Below are 25,216 nucleotides of genomic sequence, written 5' to 3' on the forward strand. Positions count from 1 at the left end.
CACCAGTTTACATTGTCAGAGAAACCGGTCCCAGCACAGGGATCCAGTCACTCACCTTCCACAAAACAAGAATCAGATCCTTTATCATTCAATCATCTATTTCAATGACTGATGATTAAGGTTTAATATTTTATATTCTTACAGAAAATAAAATAAAAAATAATTGGATAAAATGGTGATTAAAATCACAGTCAATTTGCAATGCTTTCATTGAAAGTAACCAAGCAATCTGATTTAAAAAGACGTTAAGAATCAAAGCCTATTTTTTAAGAAATGTCAATAATATTCCAATGCAACTTGACCACTGACCTGTGACTCAGCGGGTCACTTGTGAGTGAGTCAATCTCACAACCTAAGACTGGCCACAGTTACCAACAGTGAAACACCACTGATGTCCATAGTTATGCCAGGAATTAATTTGGTCCCAAGCCCCCATCCGTGTGCTCAGTGCAAAGAACCAGGCAGCAGTCCCAGGTTTTCAAAACACTGAACGTGTTTGGAAACAAACCGTGGCCACCCAGTTTCCAAAGCATGGAGCAATGCACCAAGTCCTACCAACCCATCTCCTGAGTCATCCCTTCACACACAAACCTGAGGAAATGCTCTTCATCCTCCATGAGAGAAGTACTCATGAGATGGCAATGAGACCCCAGCCTTACACCCTGTCATAGGCACCCGGCCACGCCGCCCTCTCCCCGGCCAGATTCTGATACACTCACTCACGTTGGGTTGCACAAAAATAATCCAGTTGCCTCCACCCTGTTGCCAGGGCTGCTTTCCAAAACGAGGTAGGGTATCAGAAGCTGGAGCAGCAAGGCTCGTCAGCTCTCATGGGGGGACAGGCATCTACCCAAAGATGCTCCATGTTTACAGGTTGTCCAGTTAACAACCATCTGTGACAGAAGGACTCTGGGAGAGTCGGATTTGTACCTGCAAAAGGTGGGGAAAGATCTCCAGAGAAAATAACGAATGGATGTTGTGACACTGACCAGAATTTCTAGAAATAAAATTAAGCCAGAAGGTCCCACACAGTGTGAGCAGCCAGGTGGCTTTTCCTCCTGCACAAACTCTGACGATTCCAGTGCCCCAGTCCTAAGTGAGTGAGTCCTTCCCCGGGGGTGGCTTTGTTCATATTTTATTTAGTGCACTTAAAGTGACATTTTCTACAGCTGTCACAAGTGAGGTGGCATTTTCTGCATGGATGTTGGCCCATGCAGGGAAGGTCCCCAGCTGGAAGATGCTCTTGGCCCATGTGTTCATAGCCAGGCTAAGAAGCAGAACTCCCATAAGATTCATGAGCAACCCAGTTCTTGCCTACAAAAGAAATACAAAGACAGCTGTTGAGTTTAGACTGGACATCTACAGCATGTGAAGCACGAAGCTATTTGAATGCAAACATTATAAAAATGGAAGGTTTAATTGCTGTTAATATTAGCAACATTTTAAGCAGGCTTAAAGCCACAAAGGCCATTCTGCAGCTGCTTACCAAGCTTTGATCCATCAAAAACATTAACATCTGTTTAACCTCAGGAATGTGAGCAGGAACTGGGACTAAGCCTAATTTTACTCATAAGCTTTGTTTCACTGAGCTGGGGAAATTTTCCTGCATCCAGAAACCTATGAAAGTTGAGCTGTTGACACTAGAGGAACAGGACAAGGGGCTGGGGGATGCTGACCACATTCAGGACCACTTTTTGTCACCATTTAGAGCCATGGTGGCTCCAAATTTCAACTTTGTGCAAGCTCCTTCCATCCTGTGCCTTCAAACACTGTTGAGAACAGTATCAGACTTCTGTCTTCTCATTTTACTACATATTGAGTACTAACAATACAGAAAAAACCCTTCTTTAAACACTCAGGCTGATCGTTATCATCATTTTATGTATCCAGAGGAACTTACCATATCCTTGACCATCAAATGTCCAGAGGAAAAGGCAATTGAGTTGGGAGGTGTTGAGACTGGCAACATGAATGCATAGGAGCATCCTATAGTTCCTGGTATCATTAAATAGAGGGGATTCACTTTCAGACGAATGGCCTGGAAAACCAGAAAGGAACAGAAATCGGACCTTGGGGATTTCAGCTGCCAACAGATGAACCAAAGGATGCAAATAGCCAGCAGTGCACAGCCCCATCCCACACTCTGTAATAAATAATCACATCTCTCACAACAAAGTCTGAAGGATTATTATACCTCAGTGCCCACGTTATGCTACAGGACTTGTTGCTCCCAAGGGTTTTGAAGAGCCTGAAGCCCAGGAGCAGGAAAATTCCCCAGTGCCTGTCCCAGCACAGAGTCAACACAAACCCACCCACCCAAGAGGCAGGGCAAGGAGGGGGCAGAGGAAGAGCTGCTTTTGCCATGGGATGACCTTACCAGCTCTGCCAAGACAGGCAGAAAGATGATAATAGTGGCAGTGTTGCTGGCAAACTCTGTGAACAAGGCAATGACAACGGTGATGAGGATGACAGCCACGGGAGGTGGCACACCCTCCAGGGGATGCAGACGGCCTCCTATCCACACAGACAAGCCAGACTCCTGCAGAAGGGAGAGAAAAAACAGGAGTCGTCCTCCTGCATCCCTGCAGTGGAACTGGCCCTCTCCTAGAACTTGTCCTCAGGGTGTCTCACAGCAAGCAGCTTGCAAGGAGTTGTAGCCTCCTTAGATATCTGCTGTGTACTGTTGTCACTTGGAGTTGACAAATATGTCCTTTGAGTGTGATGGCTGCACTGATACAAGTTTCCCAAAGCCCAGTGGGAACACCAAGTGACCCCCTGATAAGATCCAACCCTGCTGGGCAGGATGATGCCACGTGGCATCTGCTGTGGGCCTCACCTCACAGCCCTTGGCCATGGCAAAGCCTCCTCCAAGCAGCAGGATGATGTTCCAGGGCACTGTCTCCTGGGCCTTCCTCCAAGTCAGCAAGGGCTGGGTCTCTGTGTTTGGTGCTGGACAAAGAGGAGAGGCTGTGTCAAACACCCACCCAAAGAGGAGCCTGACTGAATGATACCACGAGTCTGACAGCAGTGCTGAAGCTCACTGATCATGAGTTGCTGATCAAATACACACATGGAGTGTCTTGAATTAGCCAACTAAAGGAGCATTTAACTTAGTATCAGATGTAAAAATAAAATCAAAAACATTTTAGCAATAAAGTTTTCTTTGAGGTTTTTTTTGATTTAATATTTAATATTGGGTTAATTTTCTCTCTGTAACAGACATAAACATTGTCTTCAATGGATGGGGGTCCATAGAAGGAGGGAATTTTCTGCCATTTGAATTAAAGATGTTATTAATTTTCCATTTGTCATTCAACAGCCAGTGAGTTTAACAGCAGAGAGCTCATGTCCCCTAAAAGCCATTTCTTAATACGTGGAAAAGTGAGCTTTGTTGTATGGAAGGATGCACTAATAGGACTGAAATTTTCTGTTGAAAAAGAGCACATATTTTATCCACAGGAGGCCTGTTTAGACATCTTCCTGTGTATGGACAAGACAACAAATGTGCATAACTCAGAGCAGCTGCTATTTTGTTCCCACAGACACCAGGCAATTCTCCATCATCCACAAAGGGCCTTCATCAGCTACCTCTCTCCATTCAGATCATCTCTTGTTCCAAACAGTTTATGGATTAAAATTTGTATTTCATTACTCCTCAAGACAACTGACCCAAGACTTCAAAACCTGCTGGAGAGTTTGAGCTTTAGGAGTTCAAATTATTCCAGAACCTGGGGAAGAGCACCTATGTCTGAGAATGGACAACTAGTCCAGCTCTGCCCTCCCAGAGGTCCATGCTCCCCCCAAAGGACAGGAGCCTTTGGGAAGTCAGACACCAAACCTCTGCTCCACCACCGGGGTTGCTGTGGTAAATGAACACCCATTTCAGGTCACTTCATCCCACCATGCCATCAGCCCTGGCAGCTTCATGAGCAACTGAGCCATTCCTGCCATCAGCAGCAGGGCAGTGACTGCAGAGCCTCTGCTGGTACTTCAGATTTAAAAAAAAAAGCCTCTCTAGGATCAAATGTCACCTTCAAGCCACCCTGCTGCACACTGCAGCTCCAAGGGGGGACAGCATTGCTCCTTGCCCCATGCCTGCCCTGCCAGGACACAGGCAAGCACTGAGTCCCTGCCTGGAGGGGTCTCCTACTCACCTTTCAAGTCAAACCACCACCTGAAGGAAGGTTTTTGTGAAGGGAAGAAGAACAGGATAATCACAATGGTGATTCCTGTAACTGCATCTGAGATAAACCTGTCCAAAAGCAGCAGAAACACTTGTAAGAAGCACAAGCCTGTAGAATTGCAAAGTTTATGAGAACAGGGATTTACCAAAGAAGATTACAAGTTTCCATCAGGTTTGAACAATGCTTGTTGTTCAGAGTTATTTTCCTTTTTAATTCCCTGTCGAGCTATTTTTCAACCATGGGCTGTGAACCCCCCAGAAAAGCTGCCCAACAAAAGTAAAAACCAACATCTAATCCCCTCCACACTGATGCTTTGGTTTTCTGATTGCAGAGTTATAAGGACAAGTTTCCTGAGCCTGTTGCAGGGAGGAAGAGAGACAGAGCCCAAACCATCTTTTTTATTTGAGCTCTTTGCAAAATGCTCAAACTCTCGGGTGAAAGGCAGGCTCCACCCAGTAAAATTATTCACTGATGAGGAAAAGGTCCATAACTACTTTGTTATATTAAGGAAACATTTATCAAACTAGGATTTTATTTGAAAAAACCCACCAAACTATGAAGGTCTCTTCTTTTAAGAAACAACAACACCCTCTCTGAGCTCTAGCATTCCCTAACTGCTGTATCTATTCATCTTCACAAGGTATGGTTGTCACAGGGGACACAAACTTGGCAAACAGACAGGATGGCACTCAGAATCAGCTCCTGCCATCTCTCTTCAGTCTTCAGACCACTGGTGAGATCAGTGGATTGCCTAAAGAAGTCAGTATTTCACTGTAAATATACCTATGAACAGCATTCCCTACATTAAATCCTAGGGATGGCCTCAAACAGACACATGACAACTTCCCACTAGCTTCATGCACCTCCTCTAGGAGATAGAAAATACAAAGTTGGCTCTGCTACTTCATTTAATTTATTCAAGGAAATCTGAGTAATAGTGTTAAGCAACTCAATCAGAAACTCAGGAATGTCAGTGACTTGGAAATGTTACTGCAAAGTGGCAGAGTGGAAGGAAAATTAAAAAGTCTTACCCTGGTGCAAACAAGCTTGCCCAGCCTGGAATGAATTTGGGATCCCTGGAGAACAGCATGATTGCAAACATGCAGAAGAAGAAGAAAATTGCCTGTTCTGCAAACCTGAAATGAAAAGAAATGAGGTTAAAATGCTGATGTGCTAAAGGAGGGGATCCAAGCTAGGACAAGTATCCAGCTCCTGCTGCAGCATCTTGGCTGAGAAGCAAGGCTGATTTTCTAAAACCAGCTACACAATCTGTCATGACACATTGGGACAGACTGTAAATCTATCTGCAAATAGTGCTGTTTGCCAGCAATAGTCTCTTACTGGAAAACTTTAAGGAGAGGCAAGATGGAGATCAGGAATGTCCCAGCAGTGGGATGCAAGGCTGACCCTCTGGGTTTGGAAGGGCCAAGCAGCTCCTGATGGTCACTCCTCTGACCATGTCCCTCCAGCCAGGGATGGTGGCACTGCAGCTCAAGCCATACAAAAGGATGACTGAGATTCAAATCATACATGAGACAGCAGGAACAAATTCCTCCAAGGTCAAAATCTAAACACTATCCCTTAGACACATGACAAACAGCAGGGTAAAAGGCAATAGCATTCACTAAGTATCTAGTGGGGTTAAGGTTTAACCAAGGCTTAAGATGATGCCTCAAAATTCTATTTAAAATCTCTCTGAGCACAGGCAGGGGCACACAAGCCCTTGGGAAGAGGCTGCTTGAGCTGATTTTTAGTTATGGGGTTGCTAATCAAATTGGTAGAGCTCAGCTTAATGGACTTTCCCACTCCTAGATCTCAAAGTGGGACTTTGATTCTTTCAGAGACATTTTGCAGGCTGCTTGATAATGTACTGAATGGAACAAATAAACCAATTGCTTTCATTTACAGCACAGGCACAGAGAGCTGTCTTTGAAGAACCACTCCATGTTCCACACAACAGAAATAATTACAATGTCGATAGCATGAAAAAAACATCACTGGATCACAGCACTGCCCTGAGTATGAAAATATTATTTTACAGATTGGGAAACACAGACCATTTAAGGAAAAACCCTACACTTTCAACAGTATTCAGTGGTCTTGGCTGCCCAGAATATCAGTGGATGGTTGGACATATGCAGGGTTGGATTTCTGGAGATACTCAGCTTTTCCTGCTTCTCCCTTTTTCTTGGCATTTCTCAGTCTAAAACTCATGTTTCTTTCTGCTGGTGCCTTACTCCAAAATATAATCCCCATCATTGCAGTTTGTACCTTTGTACCAGCTTTTACTTTCCTCACTTGACTAGCATAGCTGAGGGAATTATTCAGAAAAAATAATGTGTTTCCATGGTATGGATCTGATTTCTTTCTGTACACTTTCTCTGAGCTTTAAGATTTCTTAGAGTATATCCACAATCCATATGATTCATATCCATAATGTGATTCATCAGCCTGCTCAGTAAATGCCTCCTGCTTTGCAGGACAGGTATGCACAAACCCTTGAAATCCAGCCTGTGTTGGTTAGCACCTAACTCACACAGAACTGGGTTTGTTCCTGGAGTAGAAAAATCATAAAGAATAATTGAACAACCCAGCATGAATTCCCTCTATACCAGGAAATGTTGTTCTTCAGAAGATTTGAGTGCAAGCTGCTACTTGCAATTATTCATGCCAGCAAAGGTGAGGAGGCTGGAGCATGCAAAAAGCAAAGTTCAGCAGGTTACAAACAGACTCAGTAGAAATATAGGTATAATTTTCTTTAAAAAGCTCCATTCCACAAAGTCCTCCACTCTTAAAACAAGATATTTCCAAACCCACTTAATTTCTTTCTCATTTCTATCCCAGCTTTACAACTCACTTTGTTGGACCCAGTTTCTGATAGTCCTCCTTTATCACCTCCTTGGCTCGGGCTTCTGCATCCACTCTTATATTTGACTTTTTTGTTTTCCAGCCCCTGCCAAGAAACACAATTATATTTTTACATGCATTTTTACATGCCTCTGACCTAAATGACACATAGGAAATAATGCATTTTCTATGCAGCACATGCAGGACTCGGTGTCCTTCTCCAGCACCTGCTCTTCAAGGTTCAAAGAGCTGCATGTCTCTGGCAGCTCAGTTTGTGTTATCTTCAGATTATGAAGAATAACAATGAAAATCTCTGCTGAGATAAAGGTAATAAGGCTTTATTTTATATGTCCTTTGTCTCTGCATTCACACAAAGGAGTCCCTGCAGAGGTGAGGAAGTTTCCTCTCATTTATATTCTGAACTGTTTCCTCCAGCATGGGCTGTGATTGCCAAATGAAAGTCCCAACATTGCAGGATTTCCTTGTCTTCCTTCCAAGCAAGTTACCTACTTGGGCAGAACTACTAGGAATAGGGTGACACAGAAAATTAATCTGTCCCTTCATTTTCCAAGTCACTTGTAATTTCCTGGGTGATCCCAGGATGCTGCTGAGGATCAACAAAAAATGTGAGGAATTTCTAAGTGGCCGGGAATGTTAATGTGCTCCTGGCTAAGCCTCTTAGCCTGGCTGTACTGACTGCTCACAGTTTGCTCCTTTGTAGCATGAGCATACAAATGATATATTCATATCTTGCACTTCATCTCCCATCACATCCCATGACACTGAACCTGGTTTCCAACACTGCCTGTGACCTTGACTAAAACTACAACCCCAGATTTCTGTCTCAGACACATTTGCCCATCCCCATGGTCCCTGCCCTTCCTACATTCATTTGTTGTTTCAAAGGGTGGCTGGATGTTCTGTAGAGATGAATGGCTGATCATTCAGAAGCTCCTGCATTTCAAGTTCCTGGCCCTTTAATTTCTTGGTTTTGGGAGGTGTTATTAACAGCAGCCTCAGCTCAGCCAGCCCACTTCAAAAAGCTCCATTCCCCACAGCCCTCCACTCTTAAAACAGGATATTTCCAAACCCACTTAATTTCTTTCTCATTTCTATCCCAGCTTTACAGCTCACTTTGTTGGACCCAGTTTCTGACAGTCCTCCTTTCTCTCCTCAGCCTTTTAGTGCCTTTTGGATTCAAGCAAAGCCCAAGTGTCCACCTGCACGTGCCCTGCTGCAGACACCCAGGACCTGCCCACAGAGAAATCCAGCCCCTATCCCCAGGCAGTTACAGCCCAAGCAAGGCTCCTGTGGAGCCTTGGCTGTACTTGAGGAGCTTTGCAGTGTCTCCTCCACCACGGGGGAATTCTGGCATCCGTGCTGGCCCAGCTATCCCAATAGAGCCGAGCCCTGCGCTGGGGGATGAGCCAAAGCAAACACAGAGCATCACGTCCCTGGGCTCCACAGCAGCTCTGCCTTTCCCTGGCTTTGGCCTCTTCCCTCACCTGAGGGGCTGGGGATGTGCCATGCCCAGGGACACGGGAATTCAGCTCTGCACAAGCCCTGGCACACGGTGAGAGCAACACAGCTCTCAGGAGAGAGCTGGCCAAGCATCACACAGCTCTCAGGAGAGAGCTGGCCAAGCATCACACAGCAGCACTCAGAGCCTCCTGAGAAGCCCCACCAGCAAGTCAAGGACAAGCCCTTGGCATTTTCTGGATTAAAACTTTCCCATTGATCTTTTTTTCCCCTATGTCTGAGACAATGTAAATATTTGGACACCTGTTCTTCTTTTTCCCCTCTCCCCACATTTGCATTTTAAAGTCAAAACAACAATTAAAGGCTTTTCTAAATATCACGAATTCTGTATGGTCCCTGGAGGAAGCAAGACTCTGACTTTGTTACAATCACTTGTGAGAGTGTGGAGGGGGAAAAAGGTCTCCACATGAGCAGCAGAGCAGTGCTGCAATTGCTTTAGGTTGTGCACACTGAGGGGTTGCATGTGTCCAGCAAAGATTTACAGGAAAAACATGTTATTCTCAGTTACAGATTAACACCTTGTTGTAAAATTAAGACCTGTTGTGAAGTAATCTGTTCCAAACCCAGGTTTTTGCCCCAAGAAGAAATCCTGTCTCTTTCATGGGGAACTAAGATTTTATTGTGGTGTTCAATGCTAGATTCCATTTTCCTTCTGTTATTAAAAATCTGCCATTTACCCTCCATAGGCCAAGGTCAGGCAGTAAAACACCCTTTAAAGATTATACATTTAACTGAATCAATATAATGCATACTCTGTACATGTATTTCAGTTGGATAAAGTATATGTAACTATGAGATATCTTTAAAACCTTCCTATTCTATTCAGCTTTTTAAAAATAGATGACTTGTTATGGGATGGGCCTGCTAGAGTTAGTTGTAAATTCCTCCACTTTCCAGGAGATGATCCTGGGTGATATCAGTAGATTTAGGATGAGAAGCATGATGAAAACATATTATAATGCTAATAAAACCAGAGTACATATATGTATAGTGAATCTCAACATACCTCAGGTTAATTCCTCCATACAGGATGGAGATCCATAGCCATCCCATGAGAAGAAAAATCAGCATTAAAGGAAATGCAAACATAAACCAAGAACCAAAGTTCACCACATCACATTCTGGAAAATAACTAAGCAAATGGGAAAAATCAAGTTAATGCAAGATGGGAAAGCAGCCCTTCCATCCATGGGTAAACAAGCATCTGAAATCAGCAGTGAAATACCCCACAGTCCTGCCCCTGTGCATTTAAAAACTATCCCTGTGAGTTATCTGGACACAAGGAAATGTGAGTTGTGTTGGGACAACTCCCAGGACACCCTGCCACCCCCATCTCACCCAGCCCAGCTGTACAAGCCTGCAAGGAAAGTTCTGGAAATCTCCCTCCAGCTGACCAATGCCTTCATGCAAAGATCCTCCTGAATACCCAGGATTAAATCCTGCTACAGAAACTGCTGGGCAGCCTGGACATGAACCTGGCAGGGATGCTGCAGTGCCCAGGACAGGCTGTATGTACTTCTTGTAGAGGTCAGCAAAAGTAAGAAATACCTGTGGGCACCTGGACTGGCACAAATCTCTGCTCCTATGTACACAGGAGGAATATTTTATGACTAAGAAGTGGTGTGTTCATTATTTTTCTTTCTCCCATACAGCAGTAGCTATAATTGCTCACAAAGCACTACTCAGTCTGCTTCATCAAAACAGTTACCAGGTTAATTGTAGGTGTGGAGTCAAGTCCCATTAAATTCAATGGGATTAAAAGCATCAGTGAGGTGAAGCACACATGCTCCAGTCTGGCTGAGAGCCTGCCTGGCTAGGCTGGAAATCTGCTTATTAAATCTAAGGCTGGTGCACTCCCTGCTTTCATTTCCCAAAATGTACTGGAAGAGCATGAATTTTTCAAACCAGCACTCAGCACAGAAAGGAATTTCCTGCAGGGATGAAGAACATGTCTCTGTCCTGCAGGATTCACAAGGATCCCCAGGACAGCCTCCCATACCTCTTCAGCTGTCCCAGAAGGATGAGGTTTGGTGCAGTTCCTGTCAGCGTTGCTGTACCTCCAATGCTGGCTGCATATGGGATTGAGATGAGGAAACCTTTCCATATGTTTGTTTTGTATTCCTCCTCCTTCTTTAAGTCTGAGAGAGCATCACTGGAAAGCTCCTTCTCCTCCGCCAGATCTTTGCTTTAAAATAGTCCAAAAGAGAATCCGGTGAAAGCCCTGGTTTAAATACAGTGCAACCACTTCAGAGCCTTGACAGAAGGAAAATTCCCAGTTTTTAGAAATCCAAGCTAGCAGTGTGCTCAAGGACACCTTAGCAGCTCGGTGCTGCAGAGGGGTCTGCTTGGTGAAGTGCCACGTGGGACTGTCAGCCTTGCAGAGGACAGAGCACCCCCAGACCCATCCACAGGAGCTGAGGGTGCCTGTGCCTTGCCCAGCCCCTCAGCAGCTTGTAACACTGAGCATAAAGTCCACAGGACTGCCAAAAAGGAAAAAGAACTAAAATTTGATAGATTTGAGGGAAGAAACATCTGTTCCTGTGTTTCTGAAAAGATGCTTCCTCCCCATCCTTGTTATCAAAGCAGGACCATCGCCAGTGTGCAAATCCGGGGGGGTTTTACATCATCAGCTTCACACATTGGATGTTCCTGAGAAAACCAAGGCACAAATCCCCAGCAGGAGACATCTCTGATTTCAGAGTGGCTGAAAAAAAACCTCTGTAATGATTTGGACATGCAGAGGGATGCTGGACACACAGAGGAGGGTTTCTATCATCAGGCTGCTAGTGACCGGGATGTTCAGTATAATCAAAACATTGCAATGATTGAATTTCAAATTCCTAACACTTGGTCTAGCTCAGGGGATAATTCTCTCTCAACTCTCTAATACAAACTTTATAGTTAACTTACTCCTCAGTACTTGCCAGAAACTGCATCTCAGTTGGTACAGTGTAAAGTTTATTCTGCTGTAAAGATGCTGAAAAAGAAAGATGAGGACTTTAAAACAGTTCAAAGCATCTAGAAAATTCTCCTTGAACCAAACAGAGGGACAGAGGAAACAACTACCATCTTAGAGGAGGGGCTGTGAAAATGAAGGGAGAGCTCACACCAAGGGGATGGGGTCAGGAGCTCACCCCTGGCAGGGATGAAGGAGCCCTCCTCCTCCTCCTCCTGCCCCTGCTCCAGCCCCACCACAGCACCCAGCTTCTCCTCCAACACCCAGGCACTTGGTCCCTTTACAGCTTCTGCCACAGAAGGTTGGCCTTTGGGATCTTCTAACACAGCCAAGACTTCAAGGGTATCCCTTACCAAGTCATGGGTTTGGGGTGGGTTTTCTTAGGGGAGGATTAACTTTAATCATCCCTAGGAAGGAACACTGTTGGGGTTTGTTGTATCTGTAAGGCAGGTTCCCCAAGGCACAGCACTTCCTGTCACTGAGCTTCATTCCCATGGGGTGAGAATTTTACACCCTGCAGACATCTAGTGCAGTCACCATAAGGCTGCAATTCCTTCTTTAAAGACAAGAGTGAGACACATTTGGGGATTAGGTTTTGTACCGGGTCCTCCAAAAGCCACCCTGACAGCAAGGACCATTCCAAGCTCATCAACCTCTCCACAATGCCAGACCCTGCAGGCTGAGCAGCCAGTCCCAGTACTCTGGGAGCTGCACACCACTTGACCACACCAACCCAGGGGAGAACTCAGAAATCAAAAAATAGAAATGCAATACAATCACTCTCTGTTACCAGACCTGGCATTGAGGCTCATGGCATTTGTGGTCATGGCTTGACCTCATGGGGTTGGGAAATGTGCTACCAAACCTCATTTTCCACGTTCCTCACAGGACTGGCACACTTGTGAGTTTTATCCACCTTCAGCCCAGGTGGCCCTTCCCCACCCCTGCTGGTTCTGCTGCCTTTCCTTGTCCTCTCAGCGTGGTTTTGGCTCCAGAGGTTTGTGTGCCTGCACTTCCCTGTGCTCTGCAGACAGCTACATACAGAGCCCAATTCCTGGTACTGCCACTCAAGCAATCCCCAAATTTCCTTGCACCCCTTCTTAGCCCAAAACCCAATCCCATTCCACCCAATGTGACCTAGAGATCAAAAGCATGGAGACAAGCCAGTGGTCAAAGTCTCTGGACTCACCCACACGTGCACCAAGACACCGTGCTCATTCCAGCTCAGTGAACCAAGGATTTTTGCAAGGTCATGCTTTACACATGGCTAATTTCCTGAATTGGAGGGAATTGGCTTGGACACACACATGCTGAGCTTTCATCCCAACCTTGCCATGATGAAGGAATGCAATTAGAAGGATGAACATTAACCCATGGTTGACTGTTGGTCCCTCAATGGATTTAGCCCAAAGGCTCTTACACTTCTGTCCCACTGAAGCCCAGTCCTGGCTCTGCAAAAACTTTTCATTCTACTTCAACATTTTTTGTCCATTTTCCCTTTTTTTGCCTGGAGATATTTAAGGTGCTCAGAGAAATGAAATATTGCCAATGAGGGGTTAGTGGGCAGAAGCAGAGAGAGGTCAGGCTCACTGGCACAGCTTGTCACACACCTGTTGCTGGAGATGTCAGACAGAACTGCAGGGCTCACCTCCAAAAGGAAAGTTCTAGAAGCTGAAAAATGTCTATTGGTGTCAAATTTATAACCCTGCTTTGATCCACCAGAACCAGCTGGGACTTCAGCCACCCAACCTCACTGCCTGCTCTCCTGCATCAGAAGCCAAGCGTGTGAAAATGAACAGATCATTACACTCAGCTTTAGCTGTCAATGACACAAGAATGTAAAATATTTGCTGATCTGCAACATGCTGCCCACATGGTTGAGCATGGACATAAGTGATCAAAATCTTGAGATTCTCTCATCAGGAAAAAAGTGTCACCAACTGATCAGAGATCACTTAATTTCAGGCACCATGTGTGCAAGCAAAGTCCTACAGAAAACTGGTTTCATACACTGTGAGTCAAATGCTTTGAAATGTCACATGTTCTTTATTATATTTTAAATTGATATTTTAAACCACTCAAATATTTTTTATGAATCCAAGTCAATTGGCAGATGGATTTTATCACATGCCATTGTACAAGTTTTCTTCCACATACAGCTTTCTTCACAAATGAATCTTTTTTGAAGGACAGATCACAATTCAGAGAGGTTATAACCATTTAATAAACTATGAAATGAGTATACCTTTTTGTCATCTGCACATCTCCACTCCTAAGAGTAATGTCAGATTCATCTCATTTGACTGACTTTAGGTTTAGGGCTTCCTTCAAGGAACTCAGCTTTGCTCATCCATTTAAAAAGATTACAGGAAAGGATGAGTCTACCTTGGAACACTAAAGTTCAAATAAAAAGTCTACATAAAAATGCAGATTTTGATGCATGAAATGTACATTTTACAGGCGATTCCTCCTTTGCTTGTATCATAAATAACTTTTAAAAGCCTTTATCTCAAAAAAAAAAAAAACAACCCACCAAAAAAACCATAATCACACCATCACATGATATTTGCAAAGCATCACTTTATTCATTCTTCTACCTGCATGGCCCTCCCTTGCCTTTTCTGGTTTCTCTTACCACCGCAAGTGTGAATCAAGGATGTTAATTCTGTGCTTAACAGTGTCTAGGACAAGGGGGGGAATCTTCCTTTTATGTGTTTCCAAACTCTACTGTACTTACAGCCACAACTACACAGTCAACTTCAGAGGCTGGGGACCAAAAGATTAAAAGCAGACTGACAAAACACAGAACAGGAAATTGTAGCAAGGAAATCAGTGGGGTTGGTTTTAATAGATGTGAATAGTCAAAAATTCATAAGGCAAACATGATAAAGCAACCTGGAGTGCAAATATCTCATAATTGCTAAGCATCAATGAAGAATGATTAACTGTATCTTTATTAGATGTGCACATGTTTGAGCCTTCTTCTGGGGACTCCTTTATCTGCCCCAGGACTCAGCAGGAACCAAGAAGCCACTGCTTTTAAATCACAGAGGCAGATGAATTACTAATTAGTGCAAGAAGCAGCAGCAGAACAAGAAGAAGCTGTGAGTACTGCTCCAGCTATCAGCAATAGCTGTAAAAGGGATGTCAGGATGTCATTTCTGGATTGCTGTTTCTCATCACTGTCTGCCAGAAGCCCAAAGTTCTGGTGAATGGCTTGTGAAGAGAGGGCTGGAGAAAGACCTTACCTGGCCACACATCCCTGACCTATGCTCAACCTGCTCAGGAACAACACCAAACAGCAACATGGAGATGGAAAAAATCACAAAGCACTTTATAGAGAGATAATTAACCTGCCAGCCTTCCCCTGAGTCCTTGCTTTCTCCTCCAGCTCAGGCTGCAGTTCCATGGGTGAACAAGCAGGGAAACAAGAGAACACACATGTCCCAAGTGCACGACAGCCCTGGGTGCCAGAGGGAGGGACCCCACTCATCACCTGCCCTATCTACAGCCCTCCCTGGCTCCAGCTATCCCCACAGCATCCCTACGAATCCCACCAGCACTGTGCCACAGAGCTGGACTTTAACCTGTGCCAGCAGTAGGTTTGTGGAGCAGGTTGGCTGGGCATTGCCTCTTTTTGGTTTTCCAGGCCACTCATAAGCTTTGCCTCCTGCATGACATGAGGAAAGGGCAGATAAAAGGGAGTTTTCTGCCAATGTTCTTCCACCATGGGAATAAAGTGTGCAGTAAAGTGGGACCAGCCTGAGATTGAGCTGCAAGCTAATGAACATGGTATTTGTGCCAGTGAAGTCAATAAAATGGGGCAGAGTTGAGGGCAGCAGGGCAGACCTCAGCTGGCTTTTACTACTGCCCTGTCTCAATTACCTTGGTTTTCTTCATTTTCCCTGTTCATATCCTTAGATGTGTCTTTCTCCCCAAAGAGGCTTTTTAAAATTGCATTTGCAATTGGAAGCATCATAGCAGTGGAGGCAGTATTACTTAACCACATGGACAGGAAAGACGTTGTCAACATCATCCCTAAGATTAGTCTGAAAGAGAGAAAAAAAGGAAAAGCTGAATTTCTTCAGTTTGGCAAGTTCTCAGAAACATTGGGAGGAAAAGCTCATGTGCAGAGATAACAAAACCAATACCAAAAAGGATTTCTGTGACTCTCCTGGAACTGAGTGGAGCCCAAGTATGGGACTGAACCAAACAATTCTCCCTGTGCTGCATCAGCCCAAGGGCAAACAGCTGAACAAATGGAGAAAAGGGGGTGTGGACAGCCCCCAATGTTGGAGCAGCACAGCAGAGTCTCTTCCCAAGCACCTGCAGCTCACATCCCCCAGGGAGAACCCCCTGCCCCCATAGTCACCTGGCTGGCTGCACTCCCACCAACATGAGCACCCGGAGAGCGATCCTGCGGTGTAAATTCCACTCCTCAATGGCTGAGGCCATGATTAAACCACTGAGGAACAGGAAATTGGTGTCTAAAAAGTATTGTGGGCAAACTTTGTTAGATGGGAGGATGCCCAGGAAGGGAAAGAGGACGATGGGCAGCAGAGCTGTCACAGCCAGGGGCAGGGCCTCGGTGCACCAGTACAGGGCCATCAGCAGGATCACATAGAGGCATCTTCCTTCCTGCAAAAGGAGGAGAGGAAAAGTGAGATGTGGCATTACAGACATCTTGTCACTTGGAGACACTTAGAGAAGCAAAAAGCTCCAGTTACTCCCTTAAGGATGCAGTACTTCTCCCAAATCATTTCCATCAAGTACAACATCTACCTTCCTACATTGTGTTAGGGGTTCAGGACTGATCTGAGACCACAGCAAAACCAAAATCCTCCTTGACTGCCTGATCTTCCCACATGCTTGCAGGCATCAGACAAGGAATCTTTGGAGACCAGGAACTGCCCCACAATATTGAATTAGGGCTGGCATTGCTGCTGACATGCTCAGGTGCCTGAACCATTTGATGTTTGTGCTTTCCCTCCAACTTCCACAGACCACGCTCTGCACAGCTATACAAAAACAGCCTTGGGAGATGTGTGTCCCCCACATTTGCAAAAGGCAGCACTCAGAAAGGTTTCTTTTCTTGGATCAGAGTCTCCCAAGAGATTTATGAGAAGCCATTCCATGGCAGCTGGTCCCAGTCCCTACGGAAATCAGTAAATCAAGCACCCTGGTGTCACAGCACTTCCTGCGGGCCGGCATCGCCCGGCTTCACCCCGGCCTCGGCCAGGGCTGGCAGAAACCCAGGGCCCCCACACCACAGCATGAATTCACCCATCCACCCAGGAGGCACAAACTAGACCAAAGCCATTTGTCACCACAGCCACGGCCAAAACAATGAGCAAAGGGAGGAAGTCGGGAGAGCGGCCCCGAGCCCAGGACGGGAGAGCCCAGCGCAGAGCTGAGCTGGGTCACAGCAGGGCTGAACAGGGACACTGTCAGCCAGCACAGGCAGAGTGCCCACAGCACTATAAATAACTGCTGAGCATCACTTGGAAGCCACAGAACTATTTATTTTATCACTTTTCCAGCTTGTTGTGCAGGTTGAATTGCGACTCAAAGGCATCTCTGTCCCTCTGCTGGGACCTTCTTCCCCTGGACCAAGTCTGGGCTTCTGAGGGGGAGATGGCTCTGCTCCCTGCCAAGGCTGGGGACTGTGGGGAGCTCCATTTTGGGGACAATGTGGCCTCAGCCCCATCATTTTAGGGTTCAGCCAGGCAGCAGAGCAGGTACAGCACAGCCACACCTGCCTGTTCACCTACAAAGAGTTTGCTGCAGGCCTGGGCTGAAGGAGGTCAAAAGCAACAGGGATTTATGTTCACTACATCTGCAAGTGAGGGTTTGAAAGGTGGACAAAATGATAGAGTCCCTGATTTTCTTTTGACACCCAGGCTTTGCACTGACAAGGGGTCCTGCTAGCAAGGCCCCAGCACTTCAGTGAATGTGGAAACATGAGCACAGCAGAACTGAGCGCAACTGACTTTTTTCATACATTAATTGTAGTAGTCTCAATGCCTCATATGAAGTGCCCAAGATCTGGATTTAAAGATCGTTTTCAGACCTAAATTTAGATGCCAATAGAATGACATATGAGTGTGTGAAGCAAAGCCCTCAGGCTCAGCCCAGCCCTGGCACCCGGCTGCTCTCATGGGCTCCCCATGCTTCACTTCCCCCAAACCAGCAGGACCAGAGCAGCAAACCTGGCAGTGCTAAACTTTACAAAAATAAAGAATCATGTTCTCAAGTGTTTGCCTCTAGATTAGTGATTCAATTCCTGTGCCAACTGGTAATTCCTCTTTACTATGGTTCTTTTTATATGCCAAATAAATAGCTTTGCTCTCATTAAGCTCTTTTCCATTTGACTTCCAAAGACCATATGGATAATTTTTTTCTCCCACTGGCAAAATATTCTCCAGTTTCCTGTAAGAAAAGTTGCACCAAAGTCAACTTCAAAATAAAGACACTTCAGCTCTTACTGGAGTAGAGCAACTGAAAATATTTAACAATGATACAAGAGCATATCAGTGAAGGCTTTAATTGACTTTACAAAATAGATGATGTACAATTTAGAAAACTAATTATAAGTAATGGATATTTATCCTCCAGTGTATGGAAAATGTTCTGGAAAACACTGCAATGAGACACAGCATCAATCTAATAACTCCTCTTCAGTGCAAGATCAAAAGCCAAGGGGTAAAAATGAAACAGGGCAGAAAGAACTGCTATATGAAAGGCTTCCCTGAATTTTTGAAACCTATATTGATCAACAGGAAACCACTTGAAGAAAGCAGTAGTGCTGTTTATCCAATTTATTCTACCCTAAAAGAGCACAAACTGAAGCTATATTGAAAAGGTTTTTCAGATAGGACCACCATTGAAAAAAAAAAAGGAACGAGACCAATCCATGATAACTTCAATTTCAACCAAGCATTCCCCAGACTGAAAAAATTAAAAAGTTACCAATAAAATTGAACCAAACTCTATATGAAATTGAAAGTTTCTTTAATTCAAGATATTTTGCAAATATTAATTAATTGATGTCCCCGGTGTTTGGTATGCTTGGTCAGCACAGAAGCAATAAATGCTAACAAATGTCAGGAGAATGCTCCTTTAGGGATTTGGCCAGGACAGGCTGGGCTGAACTCACTGCTCTGTGAGGCACCATCACCTCCACATGATCTTTGTCCTTCCATCCCTTGGCTGCATCCTTGTCAAGACTCCTCCTACTTCTTGTATCTCCCTACAGCTTTGTATTGGTATTTTTCAACAGAACTCTATCAAAGTTCATGGTGGCACATATGAACTTTAAAATGGATCTTGTGATCAGGTTAATTATACAGCCATTTAATGATTTCCAGGAAAGCACTGGTGGCTCTGGACTGCAGCAGCTCTTCCTCCTGTTGCTCAAGAGCCTTGGGATCGACCTCTGCCCCTCCAGACACAGATCCTGTCTTTGCTACACTCAAAGCATTGGGGATTTTCCACCCTGGGGGACCTGCTGAGCTGTGGCAGAGGAAGCCAAGCCACGAGGTTGTCTCCTGTAGTCTCTGGGAAGGGCAGATGAGGTGCCCCAGGGAATGTGGGTCAGGCGAGGCGAGCTGGCTCACCCAGGCAGAGCACTGAGACACAGGCACAGCCTGGAAGGGACACCAGGACCTTGTTCCCCATCAGACCCAGTGCCCACAGCTTCCCCACCAGGCAGACTCAGGGCTCAAAGCAGCCCTGCCTTGGCACTGCCAAATTTTGGGTTTTCTCCATCAGCCCCTGAATGCTGCATGATCATCACAGCCCCATCAGCCACACAGGCTGCCCCCCACCCTCTAACCAGGTAAAAGAGTGGCAGACAGGGCTCCTCCCGGACCTTGACAGCAACACCAAGAGAGATTTTGGCTGTATTGGAGCCCTTTTATCCCTCTGCTATCACAAAGAAACATCCTACCTGTGATATGCAGAACCAGCTGGAGCAGAAAACAAGCACTGAGTGTTCTCATGGCACAGCTGTGACTGTGCTACAAACCCCACTGTGCCCAGGGCCTGTTCTCCAGCAGGATGGATCTGGGAATCTGATTTCTACTAACCCAGCTCCTGCAAGAATTATGTAATCTGGACTCAGCCCAAGCCCTGTTTACCAGCCTCCCTGCCAGTGCAGTCGTTTTGCTCCTGCTGGCTATTTGCAGAGTGGCTAGAAAGGGGCAGTAACACAGGCCACAAAGCTGCAAGAGCTTCAGGGAATCTACTTTCCTGTGCTAAAATGACATAAAGCTTAAACACTTTTATTTAAACTCCTTGAGGTATTTCATTGTTGGCAAAAAAAAAAAAAAAAATCTGTTTTAAAATGATACAGCTGAAGCTCAGATAAAGTGGGCAAATTGAGTGTGTAGCAAAAAGTCACCAACTCAACAAACAGCAGCCTGGTAGACTCTTCACTGCTCTTGTCAACTTTCACACATCCCATGCACACAAATACCACATTAACCACCTCGGCTGTGGGTAGCCAGTCCTGTGGCTGTGTTGAGCTAATTACACATTATGATCTCCCACCATTTAGGTTTTTTTTAAACACTTCCCAAGGGAGGCTACAGATCAGCCTGGCCTGTGGTCAGCATCCCTGGTGATCTCCATCTGTACTGGGGCTTGTAGAAATACACCCATTTTATTGGTACACAACAGACTCTTCAAGCAGCTCTTGCAAAACTATTGGATGGAAGCTGTCTGAACTTATAGATTTTAAAGTAGCCAGGGTTAGATGTATGAAATTTAAAATTTCTGTTTAGCTACTGTCACAGTAAAAATATTTATTATCAGTCAATTTCTTATGCTGTAGGATTGCACTATCAGAATTTTCCTCAGTACAGAACAAAAATTCTTCACCGAATGTGGCTTTTTCTTCACTGTCCATCTGGCAACAGATTATAACATTTGTGTTCATCACCCTCAACACCCTGCCCAGGGATTTCTTCCATATCTCTCTTCATTGAACCACAGAAAAAAGTAGTTTGGAAAAGACCTTTACAATCATTGAGTCAACCATTGCAGACACAGGCAGGAATCAGGCAGACAAGTTTAAATGCAGAATTAATATTAACTCTTGTCAATAAAGACTTCCTTTTCCCCCAACCCAAGTATTGCTGCTTTCACATCCTCCCAGTGCCAGCTTGCTCTTTGCCAGGCTGGCCCTCTCTCTGGACTGAAGCTCACAGAGGATGTGGTAAAATGCAGTCACTGTACCTTCAGTTATCACCCTCTTTCCCCACTGAAGTTCTTGCTCTCATCTTTTAACTGACCATTGCTTCCAGTTCTGTGAAACTGGCCTTCCCAAATCACCACACACAAACACTGCAGAGATGGACTTTGTGTTTGAAATGCTAAAACCAGGCTACAATCACTGCCAGGCTGCTCTCTAGACTGTTCCCTGCCTGTCCATGCTCCTGCTCTGCTCTCCAGCCAGAAACCAGCTCCCTCCAGCATGCAGGACAACCCACTCCCATCCCCTTTTTCTACATTTGCATCACCCCTCTGCCCACCAAGACGCCCTTCATGCTCTCTGCTTTCCAGTGCAAGCAGTGTCATTTTTCCTCTGGAAGATCTTAAAGTCTCCTTGTACAAACCAGGAGGACCCATCCCATCCAAGTTAATTTTCAATTGCTCTGTGGCCACCGAGGAAGTCAAGTCTGTTTTCTGAAGGCACTGGGCCCTATTTGCCTGCTCAGAGCTCCTTTTAGCAGATTTGGCTGCCTCAGCTGTTACCCAGCCAAGAGGCTGTAGACATTGAGTTCATTAGAAGCTGTTGGAACAAGCTCTTTGCACAGCTCATTAAAAGTGCCCCCATGCCCCTTCCAGCAGAACAGCTCCTCCAGCCCCTCCTGCCCTGCCCCAGCTCTTTGCAATCATTCACAGCCCTCCGAGCAGGGGGGTCGCAGGCACTCCCACTCACGGGACAAATATTCAGCTATTTCAGCAGCAACCAGAGCAAGAGGTGACACACAGACCCCTGTGCAGAGAACTGGCTCCTGGGGAATGGCTCCACACAGAGCACTTCCTTCTGCTGCCTGATGTCATGGACAGAAAGCCCTGTTCCAGACACAGCCTGGGGAGCACACCCTGAGGTCTCAGAAAACACACCCACAAAGCAGAAATTTCATTTCTCCATTTAGCAGAAAGGAGGCTGTAGACAAAACCATTTACACAGGCCTCCCTCTACACAACCACCACCTAGAGCAATTAAAAACAAGGGCAATTAACATAACAGCAGCAGTCACCATCCCTCTGTGAAGGGACTCACATGAGGATCTGGAGAAAAATCACTGCAGAGTGACAGCTGGCAAGAGCTCTAATCACATCTTGAAGTTGTGGACACTGGAGTCCATCACCAGTAAGAGCAGACCTGATGGATGATTTTTCTCTTTTGTGTTTGCAGGGGGATGTCATTTAAGTGTAGGTTTCCCTGGAAAACCCACTGCACCCCCATCACAGGCTATCACTCAGAAAGGACATACTAATCCAAGGAGCCACAGCCTGTTGTGTTCTATCAGCTTTAAGGCATGGGTTCTTGGTCTCCAGATCCAAGTGAAATGTTGCCCTTGAAACCAAAGCTGAGGTGGCTTTTTATGGCAGAAATCCTCCAGGTGATTAAAATTGCAGAGCATCCCAGCAGGGAGAACATAAATGGTGACACGATGTGAGAACAGATTTTTGACATCCACAGAGAGGAAATTACTGCAGAGGTGCCTGTAAGACACATTCTCACAAGGGAAGGCTCATCCTGAGACCAGCAGAGGCTGAGCCTCACTGCTTCTCCTCTCCTGCCAGTTTCTGTTGCACCCTGCCAGGCAGCATTCCAACATGCCAGCAGGAGCACAGGGCTCTCCAGCTTGTCCAACACCCCCACGTTCCAGATGTGCGAGTGCTCGGCAGCATCGCGGCTGTTGCAGCGACTGCACATCACGCAGGACCCCTCCTGCCCCAGCCTGCTGTCCCTGGATGCCCTGTCTGGGACAGGCTCCCAGTGACTCCAGCACAGCCCAGGCAGTTGAGTTCTTGCTGGACACCTGCAGCAGTTCTCACGAGCTGCCCAGGAGAGGCCAGCCTGGGCTGCAGTCCCGTGGCAGGACAGACGCCTGACTAGGGCGGTGCAGCGAGGGCATGCAGCCTTTGCCATCACAGGCCAGGACAACTTCCACACTCTGCCACCCCTGATGCCCTGCCTGCTGACCCTGTTCGTCCCCCTTGCTGCTTTCACAGTGTGGTTAAAAGCGTAACCTGCTCCTTCCCCTCCCACAGCCCCTCGCCGCCCGGGCTGCGGACAGGGGGTCAGGCAGGCTCCAGACGTCAGAACTTAATCCCCTGTTGATGCAACAGCAAGTTTCTTTCTTGTTGAACAAGTGAGAGAGTTTAGTGTTGAAACCCTGGATAAATCATTGACCCCTGAACATGAACAGATACAACTGTGTACAGGAGTTAGCAGCTACAGGTTCCTCCCCTATGCCAAGCCTTGGGAGAACTTGGGGAAGCTGCAGTTGGACTTGCTTGAAATACTCATTCATGTGAGCATCCAGGTTTTGACAGGCACCAGCCAGTGGCACTGCTACCACCTGTGATGCTTTAAAATCCATGGGGAATGAAGAACAGACCCCCAAGGCGAGCAGCAGAGCAGCCAGCTCTGCCAGGGTCTCCTTCCATCACCACAGCTGTATCCCTGCTTAGCCACCCGCTCAGCTGCAAACATTTCCACTTTCCCAACATCATTTTTTCTTCAATAAAACAGCATTGATCAGACCACCGTCCCCATGAGGTCCTCCATGGACTGCACCCTGGGGTGGACCACCAGCTCACTCTGGGAGCTGAGCAGGAGCGAGCAGCACCATGACACCACAGAGACATTTTGTAGTTCTGTACACATACAGAAATCCCTTTCCTGAACATCCAAATCCTTGTACAGCCGGTGTGACACTTCAACCAGCACACAGAACACCTAGATCAAGGTGAGCACTGGGCTCATCTGTGATTTGTTCTCACAATTAGCCACTGCACAAAACCAGACATGAGCTTGCACTGAGCATACAGTGCATCTCCTCCCTCTCTAATCCTATCTCACAATTTTACCAAGTGCCAAAGCCAAACAGGATGCTATTAAATACACTAGAAGTCATTTGTTCAGCTATTGAAAATTAATGTAGAAATGTAACTATTTAGTTATGAATCTGCAAGGGAATTTAGTACCTGTTGTGCAATATGTTTTCTGCTCCTTGAGGCAGACATTTAACACAGTCCCATTCATAACTCAGCCAACAATAAAAAAACAGAGGAAAAAAGTGACATTAAATCCAAATAAATGTCTCTTTTAATATATGGTGTCACTAAAAAAAGCAATGGTCAATCTATGTTATTTTCTAATTTAACAGGTGCATTTTGTATCTCAAAGGAGAAGGTGTCACCTGACAAGCACTGAACAGGCAGAGCTAAGTGCCAGCTTTGTGTCCTTACAGCACCTAAACTATTCTATAGTCACTACATACTGATCATTACTTATTTTTTGACATAAAAAGAGTCATTCTCAAATGGATCTGAGTCAGAACACGAGGGTGAAATCCGGCTCACACTGAAGTCAACGGTGCAAAATTCCACAGTGTCTTCACTGCCCTGTGGACTTCCACCCAAGGCTCAGAGGTTCCTGGTGCTCAAGAGCTGTGCAAAAAAAATCCTCCAGCCCCCAAAGTCTTGCTGCAGATTGCTTTATGTGCAGCTCATCACATGCTAAAGCACAAACCTTCAGAGGAGACCAGTTTCCACCTTTACAAAACACCACTTATCTTACTCGCAAAGCCTTTTCAGATACAGCACCAAAGGTCCCCCTGAGTCACCCACAGCGGGGCGGGCACTCCCAGCCCCGCAGCACAACCAGAGGCACAGCTCCGCAGCTCCCTGTCCCACTGCCACTCCCATCGCTCAGGGGATGTGCCAGCGATGCCAGGCAGACTCCCAGCACCGGGCACTTACCTTCTACCCAAGCCCTGCAAAGCCCCGCCCTGGGTGATGCTGGTCTTGCCTCAGTTTCCCCAGAAGCCATTTGGGCACTACTGATAAAAACTACAGGACGCTTGGGTACCAGCAAGAAGCACTGATCATTGCCACTGAGCTTGAGCTGATACGATCCTCCCACCTCCCAATGTCTATATAAGAAACATTAACTAGAATTCACGTTATCTATCCCTTCTTCCCCCCGATAAACCCGACACGACCGCAGGACGCCCGCTCCATTCGCACTTTAAGTTGCAAAAGCGTGAGGAGCGGTGCAGCCCACTCTGCTCCATGGTCAAGCCCTGGCAGGCAGCAGGGTGACCCTCTCGAGAGGCGAACTCTGCCGGTGCTGAGGCAAGCGGTGGCACGGAGCCCCCAGGCTGTGCCCCCGATCCTCCCAAGGTGGAACGCCGCTCCACGCACTTGGAGCTCCCGGTGCAGCGTCCCCGGTGTGTTCTCCCGCTCCGTGCCCCGCAGTCTGTCGGTGCCCGTGCCCCTCGCCCCTCAGGGGGGTCCCAAACCCGCAGCGCCCACGGGGGTCCCTCAGCGGTACCTTGGGGGGGAGGCTGAGCAGGATGGGCACCAGCGCCAGCGGCGCGCACAGCAGCACCACGAACCTCCGCACGCTCCACGCCTTCTTCACCAGCGCCCCCAGCGCCGCCAT

The 25,216-nt window shown here is 46.4% G+C and overlaps 1 protein-coding gene across 1 annotated transcript; it reads right to left on the reverse strand.

The window, feature by feature from the left end:
- Window positions 1-1,119: 1,119 nt before the first annotated feature.
- Window positions 1,120-25,216, reverse strand: SLC13A3 (solute carrier family 13 member 3). The gene is made up of 13 exons (XM_059862847.1): window positions 25,106-25,216; window positions 15,899-16,164; window positions 15,412-15,575; window positions 11,481-11,547; window positions 10,570-10,755; window positions 9,577-9,702; window positions 7,042-7,137; window positions 5,216-5,320; window positions 4,155-4,252; window positions 2,837-2,949; window positions 2,378-2,539; window positions 1,901-2,038; window positions 1,120-1,314 (listed from the first exon to the last, which is right to left on the reverse strand). Exons 1-13 carry the CDS (start codon window positions 25,214-25,216, stop codon window positions 1,129-1,131), a joined length of 1,818 nt encoding a protein of 605 aa, XP_059718830.1. The 3' UTR covers window positions 1,120-1,128.

Source organism: Haemorhous mexicanus, chromosome 18 (assembly GCF_027477595.1).
Source record: "Haemorhous mexicanus isolate bHaeMex1 chromosome 18, bHaeMex1.pri, whole genome shotgun sequence".
NCBI classification, from domain to species: domain Eukaryota; kingdom Metazoa; phylum Chordata; class Aves; order Passeriformes; family Fringillidae; genus Haemorhous; species Haemorhous mexicanus.

Coding starts and splice junctions, on each gene's coding strand:
- SLC13A3 (XM_059862847.1), bottom strand. CDS start 25,216: ATGGCGGCGCTGGGGGCGCTGGTGAAGAAGGCGTGGAGCGTGCGGAGG. Junction 16,165..25,105: donor TGCTCAGCCTCCCCCCCAAG/GTACCGCTGAGG, acceptor CTCCTTTTGCAG/GAAGGAAGATGCCTCTATGT. Junction 15,576..15,898: donor GTGGGAGTGCAGCCAGCCAG/GTGACTATGGGG, acceptor TCTCTCTTTCAG/ACTAATCTTAGGGATGATGT.